Source organism: Gobio gobio (assembly GCF_949357685.1).
Source record: "Gobio gobio genome assembly, chromosome: 24".
Classification (NCBI taxonomy): domain Eukaryota; kingdom Metazoa; phylum Chordata; class Actinopteri; order Cypriniformes; family Gobionidae; genus Gobio; species Gobio gobio.
Genome location: NC_137120.1, coordinates 34,249,601 through 34,266,585, shown reverse-complemented (window position 1 = coordinate 34,266,585; position 16,985 = coordinate 34,249,601). Strand labels below are relative to the sequence as shown.

The following is a 16,985-nucleotide window of genomic DNA, read 5'->3' as shown; positions in this document are numbered from 1 at the left end:
TTGATAGTGTATACTTTTAGCAAGTAAAAGTACTTTTAGAATAATTATAAAAACATCCCCAATCAGGTTTTGATATATCGTTTTGCTGTGAAAATATTTACTAATTTTTAGCAAGTAAACATAGGAATAACTTTTATATTGTTATTAATATTTCAAGATAAACCTTCATTGAATTGAATTAACTAAGAACTTGATTATCAATACATTTTATTTTTAAAAATCATGTTAAATGTGAGTATCATATTATATACATCAGGCTTTTAAGGAATGTTTCATTATTATTATGTCCTGCCCTCCATAATCAGAGCTTTAGAGCCATAAAACTAAGCATTTAAATCTTAAAACATATTATTGGGAGCAACAGAGTGACAACTGATATTTATATGCATTTAGAAAATACAGTGAGTGATCAACATTTTTCTGACAATTGACTTACTGTGTTTGACTTTGTACACCTCACATTCACTCAGGTCAGTTTCGCCCCCATACAGTGTTTCAACATCACAACTGAATGCATTCCCTTTTTGATGATATACAACTGGTTGGTTGTTGTAGCAGAAGTACAGCTGTTGGCCAAAGTTGGGCCCTTTAGCATCATCATGACGTGCATTATATCCACGGTTAACCTTGATGCAGAGAGGGGCTTCTTCATCTTCAATGCTGAATAGGAAAGCTTCCTCATCTGTAATTTTCTGGCCACTTTGAGCATAATCTACACTAGTGTATCCACCAAAGATGTAGCCTGAACGGTTGTAGGCTACAAGTAAAGTGGGACCCTGACGGTCACATTGCTGGTGGAAGGCAGAAGCATTATATCCATGAACAGAAGCTTTGTAGAGAAGAGTCAGTTCAACATTCCCCAGCAATGCACAGAGCTGCTCTCTTTTCTCTTCTGTTAATCTAGAAGTGAGGGAGTCCATGCTGAGCTTTCCCAACCTTTTGTTCATCTTTAAGAAAAGACAAAAAGACATGCAAATATAAATTACAGAACTTTTATGTATAACATAAGCTAAGTTTCATTTACTTTGTTAATTTTTTTTAATGATTCTTATAGTTTAGACAATTATGTATTGTTATCTTTATGAATACACATTAAAGGCAGCAGTATTGGCTGAATTAATAATCCTAAAAAACATCTGGTTGTGGTTTCAGTTTTTAACCTTTACGCTTTACTTACCAATAATTAACACAACTGTTACCTTAGATTATCAGTGACAATTATTTAATTAATACACATGTCAACATAATACATTTTTAACACTGTAAGATGTTTTCTTTAACATTATTTTCTAACATTTCTATAGCAGATGGAGCTCCCTGAGCTCCCACATGAACAGGCCTTATTATTGTAAGCAGTATTTGCCTAAAGTTATTCTGCTACCCTGTCAGAAACTTGACAGTTTAGCTGGAAATGAAACTAAAATCTGCACGGCATGACTGACTCACTGAATTAATACATTTTTATTTAATCACTGCAATGTAATAACATTTTATTATGTATACTTTTATTATAATGTAATAACATACTATTTTTTATTTAATCACTGCAATGTAGCCTAATAGTTTGTTAAAAGTAAAATATTTAGAAATATTTATATCTATCTATCTATCTATCTATCTATCTATCTATCTATCTATCTATCTATCTATCTATCTATCTATCTATCTATCTATCTATCTATCTATCTATCTATCTATCTATCTATCTATCTATCTATCTATCTATCTATCTATCTATCTATCTATCTATCTATCTATCTATCTATCTATCTATCTATCTATCTATCTATCTATCTATCTATCTATCTATCTATCTATCTAGGCATGTGTGTGTGTATTTGGTTCATAAAGCTTAAGGATGCACAGTATATATATGTTGTATTACAGTGCTGTACAGCTGTAGATCTCAGCAGAGGAGGATAAAACAACTCCACAAACAGCATTACCAGCTTCACACATTACTAACCAGACTGACTTTATTTCTGTTTTATACTTTTTCTCCATTGGTTTGGCTCATTTCTTGAAACCAAAATTACATTCTCAAAATTGTAAGATCATTTGGCAAAACAGTCTTACAGTTCAGCCTTAAATTTGAACAGGAAAGCTTCCTCATCTTTAATATACGGTAGCCTACTGCCAGTACAATTGCCTAAGTCAGTACAGGGTGACCACCTGTCCCGCTTTGCGTTGTACCGCACTGCATTTTCACCCCTTGTCCCGCATGTCGCATATTGAGAAAATGTCCCGCATTTTCACCAGTCTGTTGATTTTTAATGATCATATTGAGAAAACATGCATGCGTTATTTTGCCTTTTTAAGAAAGCATTTTATTTATTATTTTTGCGGCATCGTTTTTCACCTATAGGCCTATTTAACAGCGCTTCGTCAGAAGTAACATCCCGCCTTACACAAATACAAAAGCCATTTTTTAAACCATATCCAATGGAAAAGAAAGGAGTAAACACGGTCACTAGTAGGTTGTGACGGCTGTCAATCAAAATGTGCGGAGAGCGGTGATAGTTCTGTATATAAATGAAAAAAAAAAAAAAAAATTCTTGGTTGGTATATATATATATATATATATATATATATATATATATATATATATATATATATATATATATATATATATATATATATATATATATATATATATATATATATATATATATATATAAATAAATAAACTACAACCCCCCAAAAAAATTATATATATATTTATATATAAGATTAACTAATTTAATGTTGTTTTAATTGTTTCATTATTTATTTAGTTGGATTTTAGTTGCACTTGGTCAGAACTGTTTCAAAAGTAGTTATCTGCATGATGCCTGCTGCCTTTGGGCTCAGTGATGTTGAATTTAAGAGACAACATGTCTATAGGCCTATTACATGTCCCACACAAATTTAGTAATCGTCCCACATTTGGTTTGTTTGATGGTGGTCACCCACCGCCGCAGGCCGATTTGATGCCCTATGCGCGATCACTTTATGATGAGAGCAATTTCTGGTGCCCCCCTGAGCACTTGGTGCGTGATGCGCGTAATGGGAGCGGCGGCACTGTATACTGCCCACTTTAATCATAATCTACACTAGTGTATCCGCCAAAGATGTAGCCTGAACTGTTGTAGGCTACAAGTAAAGTGGGACCCTGACGGTCACATCGCTGGTGGAAGGCAGAAGCATTATATCCATGAACAGAAGCTTTGTAGAGAAGAGTCAGTTCAACATTCCCCAGCAATGCACAGAGCTGCTTTCTTTTCTCCTCTGGTAAATTAGAAGTGAGTGGATATTTGTGAGTGATGTGCGATTCGAAACCGGAACCCAAACATCTAAACAAGAAAAAAGATATGATTGAGTTTTGTAATGGGCACAGACACAAGCAGTCCGGTGACTTGTGTTCTGAAAGCCCTATACGAATTACCGAAACCGAAACCTAAGTAAAATAGGATCGAATAAAATATAGTCTTAGCCTATTGAATATAAATATTGCGTAGGGCTTATTTGTGCCCCATGTTTATTGCCTTTATAACATTCAACTATGTATCTTACCTTTTACGGTCTCCTTTCTCTCTGAAGAAATAATGATATTTCGCATTTTTATAGTAGCCTATCTTACACCCACAGGGGAACGCGTTACGTCAAGCCCCCTCTTATCAAACGACACCACCTCGAGTCGAAAAAATATTGATTATCTAAAATTGAACTACCACATTCACCTGAGCAGAGCACTATTAGCCTACTTACTACTAAGAATTCGTTAATCAGAGTTTCTTGTCAGTTAATAGCAGGGTTATTCCTGTTATACAGTGACTTTTCTGTCTTTACTTAGGCTACTCATATTTTCTATAAAGAGAATCACATATAAGAAATGTCTTAAATTATATATTTAGGTCTTTTTTAGGCTATCACTTAAACCAGGGTTGCCAACAAATACACACGCTTTCAGGCTCTGTCTCACGCTCTCACTCTGCCCAACTTAATCTCACGCCAAATTGCCAAACCTGCTTTTGATATTAACCCTCTGGTGCTCTTCGTTTTGGGGTTGCATTGGTTGTCTTCCCGGTCATAAGTGACCGGACACTTAAAAATTAAACTTCCTCCACCCCAGTAAAACCAATGCAATTTATTTTTCTTCAATACAATTTTTTCTTTTTAATTTTGTATTTTGAGATGATTGGATGGCATTTTTTAATATGTATGCAATAATTATGGTCTATTTTTGCCATTGAAAAGTATACAACTTTTTTTTATTTTTTTATTATTGCAGTAGGCTATTTCAGGTTAAAATAGAGACTAGGCCTTCAAAATATTTTTTTTGAAGGCAGATTAGCGCCCTCTTTTGGAATTATTTAAGAAATCATGCGAGGCTGGAGAATTCCCTAGTTCTCTTTTGAACACGTTTAATGATTTTTTTTTTGTTGTTGATGGATTTGAATATATATTTAAAAAATCTCAAAGTCTATTTATTATAAAGTTTTAGATATTATTTTTTTTGTTAGAAATATAGATTTTTTTCTGTGAATTTGTGTTTTTGTAGATTTCTCATTTATTTCCTATGGTGTTATTTTTGACCGAAGAGCACAAGTGGAAGTATTTTTTTTACGACCACTTAGCATGCTCGAATCATGCCCTCAATTTTTTTGTGTGTTTACATACATAATGCTAGAAAAGTCACCAAGTTTCATAATGTGGTTCATAGGTTCAGTTTTTCATAGGTGTGTGTGTGTGTGTGTGTGTGTGTGTGTATAAGTGTGTGTGTGAGTGGATGTGTCAATATCACACTCTTGATGTTTTAGAGTGTCACCCCTTTACTGCTGTGTATCTTTTTCAGCATCGTGGCCGATTTGTAGATTGTACTACACACAAATATGCAGAGAATTTTTGTGTTTTTGCCAATTTCCCATTCATTTCCTATGGTCAGTCATTTATGACCGAAGACAATGAACGCTATTGTTTTGTTTTTTTTTACGACCAATTAGCATGCTCGAATCAAGACCCCAATTTTTTTGTGTGTTTACATACCTAATGCTAGAAAAGTCACAAAGTTTCATATCATTCCGATGAAGCAGTGATTTTTAAAATTTCAAGACAGAACATTTTCCGGTCAGAAATGACCGAAGAGCACCAGAGGGTTAAACAAAGTCTAAGCTTTTTCGGTCACGTGGTTCACGGAGCGCTCAATACTTCTAGTGCTGTGTCAATACATTTGAATGGCTTCAACAGCTTCACTATACTTGCAGTAAGTTTTGGTAAACACCTACAGCATAGCGTGCATTGATTATTACGTCAACCATATCTACAGGATCGTTTTATAATGGAGATGGAGATGCAACATTGTTAACATTAATGTTAATATTTTTCTTGTATTTAGCCCTCAGGTATTCTTTACTTGTTGGTCACACTTATTCTCAGTGATGGTCAAATGTGACCATACACCTTAACTATTTTTCAATTAAATAAATGTTCGATATTTTAGTTCAATATTGAATATTTTGAGGAGATCTTTTGGGATTAAATACTATTTGTGCAATAATTATGGTCCATTAATGACCACTTCAAATATTATTTATTATTTATATTACAATTAGTGTAGTAATTAAGGTTAAAATAGAGAACTCCAATTCAAAGAGGCAAATTAGAGTCATTTTGTGGCTAGAAAAATAATAATTTTCATTTGTTATGCCATTATCCACCAGATGCCTTTATGGCTCTTTAATCAATATACATGTATCTAATCTAGTTGCTAAAAAAATTGTTTAGCAGTTTTGCATTTTAATAAATATTTAGATATGATCAAACACTAGATTTCTTTAAATGTGACATTTTTAAACGTTAACTTACATCCTAATATTTTTATATAAGCACACACAAGTGAATATTAATGAATGCGAGGCGAGCACATATAATTTAACCCAAGAAACATTTAAAATAGTGCTAAGGAAAACGTACAGTACAGTAGGCTATATACATATGAACTGATACTGAATCAAGATCGAAATCGATATCCGAAATAGACAGTCCAACCACACCATAACCCTATAACCCAATCACTAAACATAACTCCACCCATTAGATCCGCAGAGGTGGCCTAGGCCAAGCTCCACCCATTATGTCCAGAAAGGGGGAGCAGGATTTCGTTTGACTCTGCAGTGAACACCACTTGGAGAGACTTGAGGTGTCGCACCGAATATGTTTTATTGGGAAAAAGAGAGACTGCTCGATGGTCTACATCTATGGCCAATTTTCGATTCTTGTGAGGTTTAATGTGCTTGCAATTTCACCCTGGAACAATTATTTAAATCTGGCCTCAGCCACAAAAACGGAGAAAAAAAACGTTATATAAGGTTGCCCTCCACAGAACGCATATCATCAAAATAGTCGTCTGCAAAACGAAAAATCTGCTGTAGAGCGGTGAGAAGCAGGACGTCACAGTTGAGCTCCAGCTCCAGCTCCTGACTGTAGTTCTTCACCGGTAACACACAAGACACCGGCACACCCAACCGAGAGCTCACCTCCTGAACCTGCAGAGACAAAACAACATCTCAGTCACTCTGAGTCCTGTGGGAACAGCTCATGTGATCATGTGACCATGTCTCACCTTCATCTTGATGTAGGAACTGACATAAAGGCTTTGAAGATCTTCCTCCACTAGAGGACATGCTTCATCTACTTTTGTCATCAAGACGATCTGAGCAATGCCTGAAGTTGAGATGCGTCACATGCAGGATCAATGTACGACCTACTTTGGATTAGTCACATGATTGGCATAAATATGTTCACTTACCCAGTGAGTTCACTTTTTTGCGTATGGCAGCAAGTTTTTCCTCTAGTTTGCTGGACATGAGGGAGATTTTGGTGCCGTCTATCATGTACACCACACAGTGGATCTTCTCCTGTAGAGATGCAGGTCTGGAGGCCTTTTGCTCATCCGGTTGATACGGTGCCATAGGGTTGAACTGAATTGAGAGGATTTAACATGAAAAACATTTTATCATTGATACTTTAGCATTCATTCATTTCTGAGAACAGTGCACTTACTTTATAGCGGTCTGGTACGTGACCTTGAAGAATGCTGCTGATGTCATCAATATCCAGTCCTGCACCGGATTGCTCCTCGAGTCCCATGGTGTCACACAACACAAATGGCAATGGCTTTCCCTCACGGCCGTCTTTCACTGGGTATGTGCAAAACTACCAACCAAGAAGAGAAACACATCAAGACCTGAAGTCCTCAAGAGACGTTCCTCAACCTGAAGAGAGACTTCTGTAGGAAACACTATGAATGCTGGTGAATCTGTACCTGTGTGGTGAGACTAGTGCCTGCAGATCCTGACATGGTTTTACTGGTCATGCGGCCCATGAAGATGGAGTTGAAGAAACTGGATTTTCCAGCACCTACAGGACCGATCATGAGGATTCTGACCCGACTCACAGACGGGATCATGGATTTATAATTCCTGATCATTTTCATGAGCTCGTCTCTTCGTCTACAAAACAGATCACACATTTAATAAAAATTGAATTTTATATTATTAAATGAATGATTTTAGCAACAGAAACATACTCAGCTTTCCACAGAACACTCCTCCATGGGTTCTCCTTGACACTGACCTGAGGCTCTGACAGAGTAAAAACAATTTACATTAAATTGGTAATTATTGAAAGAGACTGAAGTTTTTAATATAATTTCACTGTACATAACTAGCATATATTTTTTTCTGTTAGTTGACTTACTCTGTTCCACTTTGTACTAGGGATGGGCAACAGTGGTCGAGTAATCGAGTACTCGAACGTGACAGCGATCATCGATCATGAGAACGATGATCCCCCTGAAAAAAATATATTTGTCTCTTTTTTATTGGTTATTGCATCGTTTTGCGGAGGTCTGATTGGTTAGCGTTTTACAGCACGCCTCCAGACCGTGGCGAAATAAAGGCGTGCACTGCAGTGATGTCTGGAATTATGAGATCATTAAATGGTTAGTGCAAGATGTGCAGCGCCAATCTGTCATAGCCTACATAGCATTATAATGAAAACACGATGGAAATAGAATGCTGTAAATGATCTGTGCTTAGTTCCCCGTGTATCAGCTGATCCACAGAGAAACTAGCGAGAACACTCAGACTAGCGCGTGAAGTTCATGTGAGCATCCGCGTCCTTATCTGCAGATGCACGTTGTAAGATACTTTTATGTTGTCTATCTGATTAATCTAATATAAGAAGCGTTTGGTTGAGCTTAATAAGCTAGAAAAGCGCTGCCGTTATACCGGCTGTTGTTCATTCTCTTCAGTTTCAGCAAACGCATATTTCATGCTCGACATGATGGTTTAGAGACGGTCATATTCTTTTCAGATAGGCTATTTGTTTCTCAGAATCATTGATATTAGTAATGCAGCACTGCTATACTGTTCTCGTATTTTTGAACAGTAGACCTAGTTTATTTAAAGTTGGTTTTTCGTTATGAGTTCGAAAATGCGCAGTGATGTCTGTAAACGCTTCGATCATGAATAATAAAATTAAGTGCATGATGTGCAGAGTCAATCTGTCAAAGCATTATAATGAGAACAGGATTTTCATAAAATGTTGTTTCTGTGTGCTTTCGTTGTCCGTGTATCAGCGTTGTTAAGGGAAGAGCGCATTCAAAATGTTCCGTTTCAAACCATAGCCTGTAAAATCTAGCACGCTGAAGTTCACGTGCGCATTCACGTCCTTTTGTGTTGATTTATGTCGTAATAGGTTCATAATAATCTTCATATTAATATTGATATATGGTGCGTTTGTTTGAGTTTATTAACCAGCTAGCAAGCTCTGCAGGGTGGTGTTATTTCACAGTTTCAGCTCAAAGGCAATGCTCGATATTACTGACTTGGTTATTTGAGACGGTCATTTTATAAAGATGTTTCTTTTTCAAAGACATTTATGCATCATAATCTAGCAGTTATTTTTTGTTTTATATGTTCATGTTTTCATATACCCGTTTTCATGTCACGTTTGTATTTGTCAACAACCATTTTCATAACAGTATTTTCATTATCTCAATGACGGACATGCCCCGCCCCCTGCACATGCCCCGCCCCCAATTACTCGAGTACTCGTTTTTGAGACCTATCGATGATCGAAATGAGAAATTGACAAAAATGCCCATCCCTACTTTGTACACCTCACATTCAGTTAGTTGAGTGTCATTCCAATATAGTGTAGCAGGATTAAAAAGGAACGCATTAATCCACACTTCTCGAGGTGATGATGTGCCGAATGAAAATCCTTCTTTTTGGAATGAATTTCCTCCTTGATCATATACAACTGGTTGGTTGTTGTAGCAAAAGTACAACTGTTGGCTGAAGTTGGGTTCTCTTGAGTCATCATAACGTTCATTACATCCACTGTTAACTTTGATGCACACAGGGATCTTGCCTTGAAGGTTGAACAGGAAAGCTTCCTCATCTCTAATATACTGGCCACTTTGAGCATAATCTACACTAGTGTATCCACCAAAGATGTAGCCTGAACGGTTGTAAGCTACAAGTAAAGTGGGACCCTGACGGTCACATCGCTGGTGGAAGGCAGAAGCATTATATCCATGAACAGAAGCTTTGTAGAAGAGTCAGTTCAACATTCCCCAGTAATGCACAGAGCTGCTTTCTTTTCTCTTCTGGTAAATTAGAAGTGAGTGGATATTTGTGAGTGATGTGCGATTCGAAACGGGACCCAAACATCTAAACAAGAAAAAAGATATGATTGAGTTTTGTAATGGGCACAGACACAAGCAGTCCGGTGACTTGTGTTCTGAAAGCCCTATACGAATTACCGAAACCTAAGTAAAATAGGATCGAATAACATATAGTCTTAGCCTAAATTATGTCACATATGTGTGACAAAGCTTTTAACATTTCATTTAGGTGAACCACCACTTTAAAAAGTCTGGGCGAATGTTACAGAATCTGAGGAATGACCCAACTGTATTAATGTGTTGGTAAAATATAAAGGGTTATTCATCCAAAAATGAAAATTCTGTCATTTATTACTCACCTGGCTTCATGTCATTCCAAAACCGTGAGACCTTCGTTCATCTTCTGAACACAAATTAAGATATTTCTGATGATTTTTAATGTAGCAATTCAAATTTCCAGAATTAAAATGAGTTTTTTCTTTACCCACAGAGGGCCTTGAAAACAATTACTTCCGTTTTACTCGCATTTCAGTGTAAAAGTTTAAGGACATCCTGGATCTTATGTCGCTCTTACGCAAGGTTTCTAAACCTTTCTTGCCATTATGCTTCAAAGGCAGGTAGATTTGATAGACCCTTTTCACATGTCTAGGTGAAAAAACTAAAAACGTTGCAGGATTTACGATATTGATGACCGTTAAAACAGTCTGTGGAAAGGGTCTATTGTCATCTGCATAAAAATGAAAAGACACTCCGTGCCTCCTAAGAGCCTAATGGAAGCATGAATAGAGAAAACAAAGTTGGAGCCAAAATAGAGCCATTAACAAAGTCAACTAGTCTAAATAAACTATCTGTGCTACATTTTTGTCTCAAAATATCTAGTAGACATTATGGCCAAATAATTAGTAGCCTAGGCTTACAAAATAGTCAATTTATTAGTCTTCATACAGAGCATTAAAGGGTTAGTTCACCCAAAAATGAAAATTCTGTCATTAATTACTCACCCTTATGTCGTTCGAGACCCGTAAGACCTCCGTTCATATTCGGAACACAAATGAAGATATTTTTGTTGAAAGCTGATGCTGAGAAAGGCTTCAGTTAGGCCTCCATTGGCATTCAGTACATTTACACTCCCAAGACCGATAAAAGGCACTTAAAATGTCATTACAAAGTCCATCTCACCACAGTGACTCTACAATAATCTTACGATGCGACGACAATAGTTTTTGTGCGCAAAAAAAAATCAAAATAACACCTTTATCCAGCTTGTTATTGTCTTCCGTGTGTGCCTCCACGACGCATGCGCGAGAATATGACGTAGCGCCGGGGCTCGGGATTCCATGAAATGCACACTTTAACCCAATTTTGAGCACTACGCCGAGACCTAAAGCACGATCAATGTAGAATCCAACAGCTGAGATACGCGCGTCTTCCTCTGATTGTAAACAAATCGCTTCTGGGTCATCTGTTCGAACGCCGGATCTGCGTCATATTCTCGCGCATGCGTCGTGGAGGCACACACGGAAGGCAGTAACAAGTTGGAAAAAGGTGTTATTTAGATTTTTTTTGCGCACAAAAACGATTGTCGTCGCATCGTAAAATTATTGTAGAGTCACTGTGGTGAGACGGACTTTGTAACGATGTTTTGAGTGCCTTTTATCCGTCTTGGGAGTATAAGTGTACTGAATGCCAATGGAGGCCTTTCTCAGCCATCAGCTTTCAACAAAAATATCTTCATTTGTGTTCCGAATATGAACGGAGGTCTTACGGGTGTCGAACGACGTGAGGGTGAGTAATTAATGACAGAATTTTCATTTTTGGGTGAACTAACCCTTTAAGTCACAATTGCCGAAAATCATAACAAAAGTGAAGAATTCATCAGTCTAGAGGAACAAGTGTAAAAAGGACAGAGAAATGACACACATTGAGTTAAAGTAAAAAATAAACCAAAAAGTGTACTCACTTAACTCCATACTTAATATTAAAAAACAAAAAGTAAACTTTTTTTATAGCTCAATGAAATGCAAGACCACAAGTATAAAAATGTTTCTGCATAAAAGCAAGTTACGTATAGTGTAGAGAGTGTGATCACAGACCTGCAAACTCACAAAAGGATTCATTTTTACGAATGCAATCCCTTCTTCATCATTTTGAAACGGGAAGAAACATCGAGAAGACAACACTCCCACCTAATTCTTTTTCATTTACTTCTTAAATTTCTCTTTTTTTGACAGACCACACTGAAACCCACTCAAAACCTACCCTTACGTCTAAAAACCCTTTCAGTCGGAATGGGGATGGAGAGTCACAAGGTGACGTTTCGCACACGGGCGTGGCTTCTGACGTCACACGTGGATGTGGGCAGGGTTGGATGTCCACCGCAGGATGCAGCGAGCCCTACTTGAAGAGGCTGCTCACTCCAGAGCCAATGGGGGGAGCTTGACAACCAGCTCCCCCCCGCTGGATGTAATGAGTGGAGCTAGACAGTCCAACCACACCCTAACCCTGCCCATAACCCAATCACTAAACATGACTCCACCCATTAGATCCCCAGAGGTGGCCTAGGCCAAGCTCCACCCATTATGTCCAGAAAAGGGGAGAAGGACGTCATGAACACCACTTGGATTGACTTGAGGTGTCGCACCGAATATGTTTTATTGGGAAATAGATTGCAACAGCTCGAGGGACATCTATGGTCTCACTCCAGTCTATGGTAAATTAGCCAATTTCCGATTCTTGTTTATTGTGCTTGCAATTTCACCCTGGAAAAAATCTTTGTATCTACATGATTCACATAAATTACATAATTTGATTCAAAACAGCGAATTTCGTCAAAAAGAACGAATTTGCAGGTATGGTGACCAACTTTCCTTAAGCTACATAAATTATTTGCAAAGCTTTCGATTTGGCCATTTTTAAATCTGGCCTCAGCCACAAGAATTTAGAAAAAAACTTTATATAGGGTTGCCCTCCACAGGACGCATATCATCAAAATAGTCGTCTGCAAAACGAAGCATCTGCTGTAGAGCGGTGAGAAGCAGGACGTCACAGTTGAGCTCCAGCTCCAGCTCCTGGCTGTAGTTCTTCACCGGTAACACACAAGACACCGGCACACCCAACCGAGAGCTCACCTCCTGAACCTGCAGAGACAAAACAACATCTCAGTCACTCTGAGTCCTGTGGGAACAGCTCATGTGATCATGTGACCATGTCTCACCTTCGTCTTGATGTAGGAACTGACATAAAGGCTTTGAAGATCTTCCTCCACTAGAGGACATGCTTCATCTACTTTTGTCATCAAGACGATCTGAGCAATGCCTGAAGTTGAGATGCGTCACATGCAGGATCAATGTACGACCTACTTTGGGTTAGTCACATGATTGGCATAAATATGTTCACTTACCCAGTGAGTTCACTTTTCTCCGTATGGCAGCAAGTTTTTCCTCTAGTTTGCCGGACATGAGGGAGATTTTGGGGGAGTCTATCACGTACACCACACAGTGGATCTTCTCCTGTAGAGATGCAGGTCTGGAGGCCTTTTGCTCATCCGGTTGAAATGGTGCCATAGGGTTGAACTGAATTGAGAGTAATCAATTTTACTAATAAATATACATTTTCAAGCCCCGAAACATGAACCTATGCACTTACTTTATAGCGGTCTGGTACGTGACCTTGAAGAATGCTGCTGATGTCATCAATATCCAGTCCTGCTCCGGATTGCTCCTCGAGTCCCATGGTGTCACACAACACAAATGGCAATGGCTTTCCCTCACGGCCGTCAGTCACTGGGTATGTGCGAAACTACCAACAAACAGGAATCCTTGTGGAACAATTGTTGTTTTATGTTACAAACCAAGTCAGGTCCTGTTGATTGTGTACCTGTACGGTTAGACTAGTGCCTGCAGATCCTGACATGGCTTTATTGGTCACATGACCAGTGAAGATGGAGTTGATGGAGTTGAAGAAACTGGATTTTCCAGCACCTACAGGACCGATCATGAGGATTCTGACCCGACTCACAGATGGCATCAGGGGTTTATGCTTCCTGATCTTTTCCATGAGCTCGTCTCTTCGTCTACAACAGAGATCAGTTTTATTTATTATTTCAGATTACCACAGTAAATTAGAAAAAGAGAGATAACGTATAAACATACTCAGCTGTCCACAGAACATTCCTCCATGGTTTCTCCTCAATGCCGACTTGAGGCTCTGGGTTGAATAAAGATAGTAATGTGTTGGAGTAATGTTAAAAGACACTAAATAAGTTATTTTGCACTTGTTTTGTGTGTAAAATATATGGTGGTAATAAAGCTGATGATTGGCTTACCCTGTTCCACTTTGTACAGCTCACATTCAGTGAGTTGAGTGTCATTCCCATACAGTGATGAGATATTAATGTCGAATGCACCCCCTCCTTGAACTGAAACGAATAAAGATCCTTTTTGGATTGAATTTCCTCCTTGATGATACACAACTGGTTGGTTATTGTAGCAAAAGTACAACTGTTGGCCAAAGTTGGGCATTCCAGAGTCATCATAACGTGCATTACATCCACTGTTAACTTTGATGCACACCGGGATCTTGCCTTGAAGGTTGACCAGGAAAGCTTCATCATCTTTAATATGCTGCCCACTTTGAGCATAATCTACACTAGTGTATCCACCAAAGATGTAGCCTGAACTGTTGTAGGCTACAAGTAAAGTGGGACCCTGACGGTCACATCGCTGGTGGAAGGCAGAAGCATTATATCCATGAACAGAAGCTTTGTAGAGAAGAGTCAGTTCAACATTCCCCAGCAATGCACAGAGCTGTTCTCTTCGATCTTCAGGTAAATTAGAAGTGAGGGCATCTTTGCTGCCTTTTCTAACTTTGGCTTTTTGCATCTGTGCCAAAAGAAAATACAAGTTATAAAAATATCTATTATCAGTCTATTATCTATTAGCAGTCGTGGGCCTTCTTAGGAGAAAGTGACATTTGTGTCCACATGTTTTAATACTGATAACAGCAATAACATTGATTATATTTGAGAAATGTAACTCTGTTTAGTGTGTTATGTAAACAGAATTTAAGCAATTTTATTTTTAAATGTTCATATTTGCTTTATTGATTTAAGTTGAATTCTAACTTGTTTGCATTTATTGAAACTGAAATATTCTTTCACTGTCACTATGTGGTTTATATAAAATGTTATACATTTCAGAGAAATGTCGAATTCTTGATTTGGTTGTTCTTTCTGACATCATTATACAGGATTGAAATAAAAGATCTTTGACCATATTGTTCAAACAGAAATCAATTTTAATAAAAGAAAATAGTAAGGGTCTTGTCCGTCGAAAAACGAAACTGAAAAGATACACACTTCATTGATTTATGCTGCCCCCCCCCCCCCCCCCCCAAAAAAAAACAGCTAGGTCGTATTGTCTTGACATTAATGTAGTATATACATGTAATAATCATATGAAGCGTATTGTATGTTTGGTACGCAGCGAAAATAGCCTGCATTTGAGTGAAATTAGGCTACAGAATCGTCAGAAGCGGACTATCTGGAATGTTTATGGTTGTCAGTGCATGGGACAAGTATATGATGTTGGTTTTAATAAGATTTTCCCAATAAATAGGCAAGAATAAACTGGTGTCCACCATGATTCCTGTTCACTCCGACAACAAAGCACTTGAATGCAACAAGCTCGTAATCACGACTTCTAAAGTGGGAATTAGGAAATTTCCGATAGCACGTGAAGGCAGCATTAGTAACCGTTTGCTGGAAGAACACACAGATTTTTATATCAGATAAATAACTTCGTTTGAAACCTGGGGTACTTTTATCAGTTATTGCGTGCATCTACTAAGAGTTGCTGTGGATAAAAAAAAGAACTTACGTTTCGTAGAACGCACGCTTTTTGCAAGAAAACTCAAAACGCTTCCGCTTTTTTGTGGACTTTGACCAGAGACGAGCAAGTACGCAAGTACGTTTTTTTTAATGACGTTGACATTGAACCACAAAGGATTTAAAGCTGCAGTAATAAACATAAAAAAGTAATAGCAGGCTGTTTTGATTTGGATTTATTATAACATTAATATTATGATCAATTTTAGATTTTTTTTGTAGTGAAATATGATGTATAAAGGCTTATTTATTTATTTATTTTAAAAATGCAATTTAAGAATTTAATTTTCAATTGAAAATAGCATCCTGATCATTCTCTTTTATCATCTCGTGTTCGAGATCCACCTATGGGAAGGGCATCCGTACCTGACCTCTGCAGAAGCATCCAATTGACCGATCGGTAAGCCCGCCCCCCTTAGTTAGCCTACTGTTGCTAACTCGGACAAACAAACAGAGTTGCTATATCTTACAATGACAGCTGTCAGTGTGAAAACCTTATCCCGAGATGTTTTTGGACACAGAATGTAGCGTATACCCCGTCCGAATGATGGCCAAACTTAACTGATGGATTATCAAGTTTTTATTACGTCCTTTTTCACTCCAAAAAATCATCGTAAGAGCTGAACAAACAAAGCATAAGAAGTGCGCATTAACGTCTCATTCACAAACTATCTCTCCCCGTTGCAATACCATTAACATACACAGCAAATTACACAAAAACACTCATACAAATAACAGTAAACAAACATATACACAGAGCTTATGCCTTTTCGAGGGTGCAGTTAATAACTGGTAAACTTTGTATCTGCAAAACAACTCCGATAAACTGCGTGCAAGCTCTTCCTTTCACTACGTTACCCGTAGACTATAATACCCATCAAAATAGGAGTCCTCCTTACCCAGCAAACACAAAACGTTTTTACAACGTTTCACAACGTTGTATTTTGGTTGCAATTAGGTAATGTTGCAGTACAACGTTTTAAAGACGTTTTAAAAACGTTTTTTAAATAGAAAAATAATGTAACCAAAATAAAACGTTTCAAAAACGTTGTAAAAATACCAACCTGGTACGTTTTCTTTAAGTAGTCAAAAAAACGTAAATATTACGTTTGTCTACTACCAAACTACAACTTTTGTTAGACGTTTTATTCTGGTGTTAAAATAACGTAATCTGCACGTTGGAATAGGACGTTTAAAAAACGTCATGACAGTACCAAAATACAACCAGATGCCAAACCTCCAATGATAGGCTACTTTCTGTTTGTGTAAAAATATCAGTAACATTTTACCATTGAGGCGATTCAGTGACTGAGTGAGACTGATTTATGCAGCTGAGCATTCGATATCAAAAGGACTTAAAGGTAGCCTAATATGTGAATGCTTACTTTCAGTGGTCTCTGCTCATTTAACTGATAGCAAGCTATTAGA

The 16,985-nt window shown here is 37.6% G+C and overlaps 3 protein-coding genes across 4 annotated transcripts in view; all 3 read right to left on the bottom strand.

Moving 5' to 3' along the window:
• LOC307120196 (uncharacterized protein) overlaps positions 1-16,985 on the bottom strand; it is a gene marked incomplete at its 5' end in the record, with an annotated part of 45,371 nt that overhangs the window by 8,567 nt on the left and 19,819 nt on the right. The window contains 2 exons of the mRNA XM_079807082.1: positions 437-1,009; positions 9,382-9,522. Of these exons, the coding sequence (XP_079663208.1) occupies positions 437-1,009; positions 9,382-9,522 (714 nt within the window). The remainder of the gene's footprint in view (positions 1-436; positions 1,010-9,381; positions 9,523-16,985) is intronic.
• Positions 5,693-11,972, bottom strand: LOC307120723 (interferon-induced protein 44-like). Its single transcript, XM_079807874.1, has 8 exons — positions 11,933-11,972; positions 7,738-7,832; positions 7,568-7,622; positions 7,304-7,490; positions 7,042-7,194; positions 6,788-6,959; positions 6,602-6,702; positions 5,693-6,524 (listed from the first exon to the last, which is right to left on the bottom strand). Exons 4-8 carry the CDS (start codon positions 7,472-7,474, stop codon positions 6,339-6,341), a joined length of 783 nt encoding a protein of 260 aa, XP_079664000.1. The 5' UTR covers positions 7,475-7,490; positions 7,568-7,622; positions 7,738-7,832; positions 11,933-11,972; the 3' UTR covers positions 5,693-6,338.
• On the bottom strand, positions 10,589-16,417 carry LOC307120722 (interferon-induced protein 44-like). Of its 2 annotated transcripts, none has more exons than XM_079807872.1 (8): positions 15,550-15,626; positions 13,998-14,553; positions 13,825-13,879; positions 13,550-13,745; positions 13,319-13,471; positions 13,074-13,245; positions 12,888-12,988; positions 10,589-12,810 (listed from the first exon to the last, which is right to left on the bottom strand). In XM_079807872.1, exons 2-8 carry the CDS (start codon positions 14,551-14,553, stop codon positions 12,625-12,627), a joined length of 1,419 nt encoding a protein of 472 aa, XP_079663998.1. In that variant the 5' UTR covers positions 15,550-15,626; the 3' UTR covers positions 10,589-12,624. The 2 variants fall into 2 exon arrangements, with proteins under 2 accessions (XP_079663998.1, XP_079663999.1); XM_079807873.1 differs by lacking the exon at positions 15,550-15,626 and adding an exon at positions 15,924-16,417 and having other exon boundaries at positions 10,590-12,810.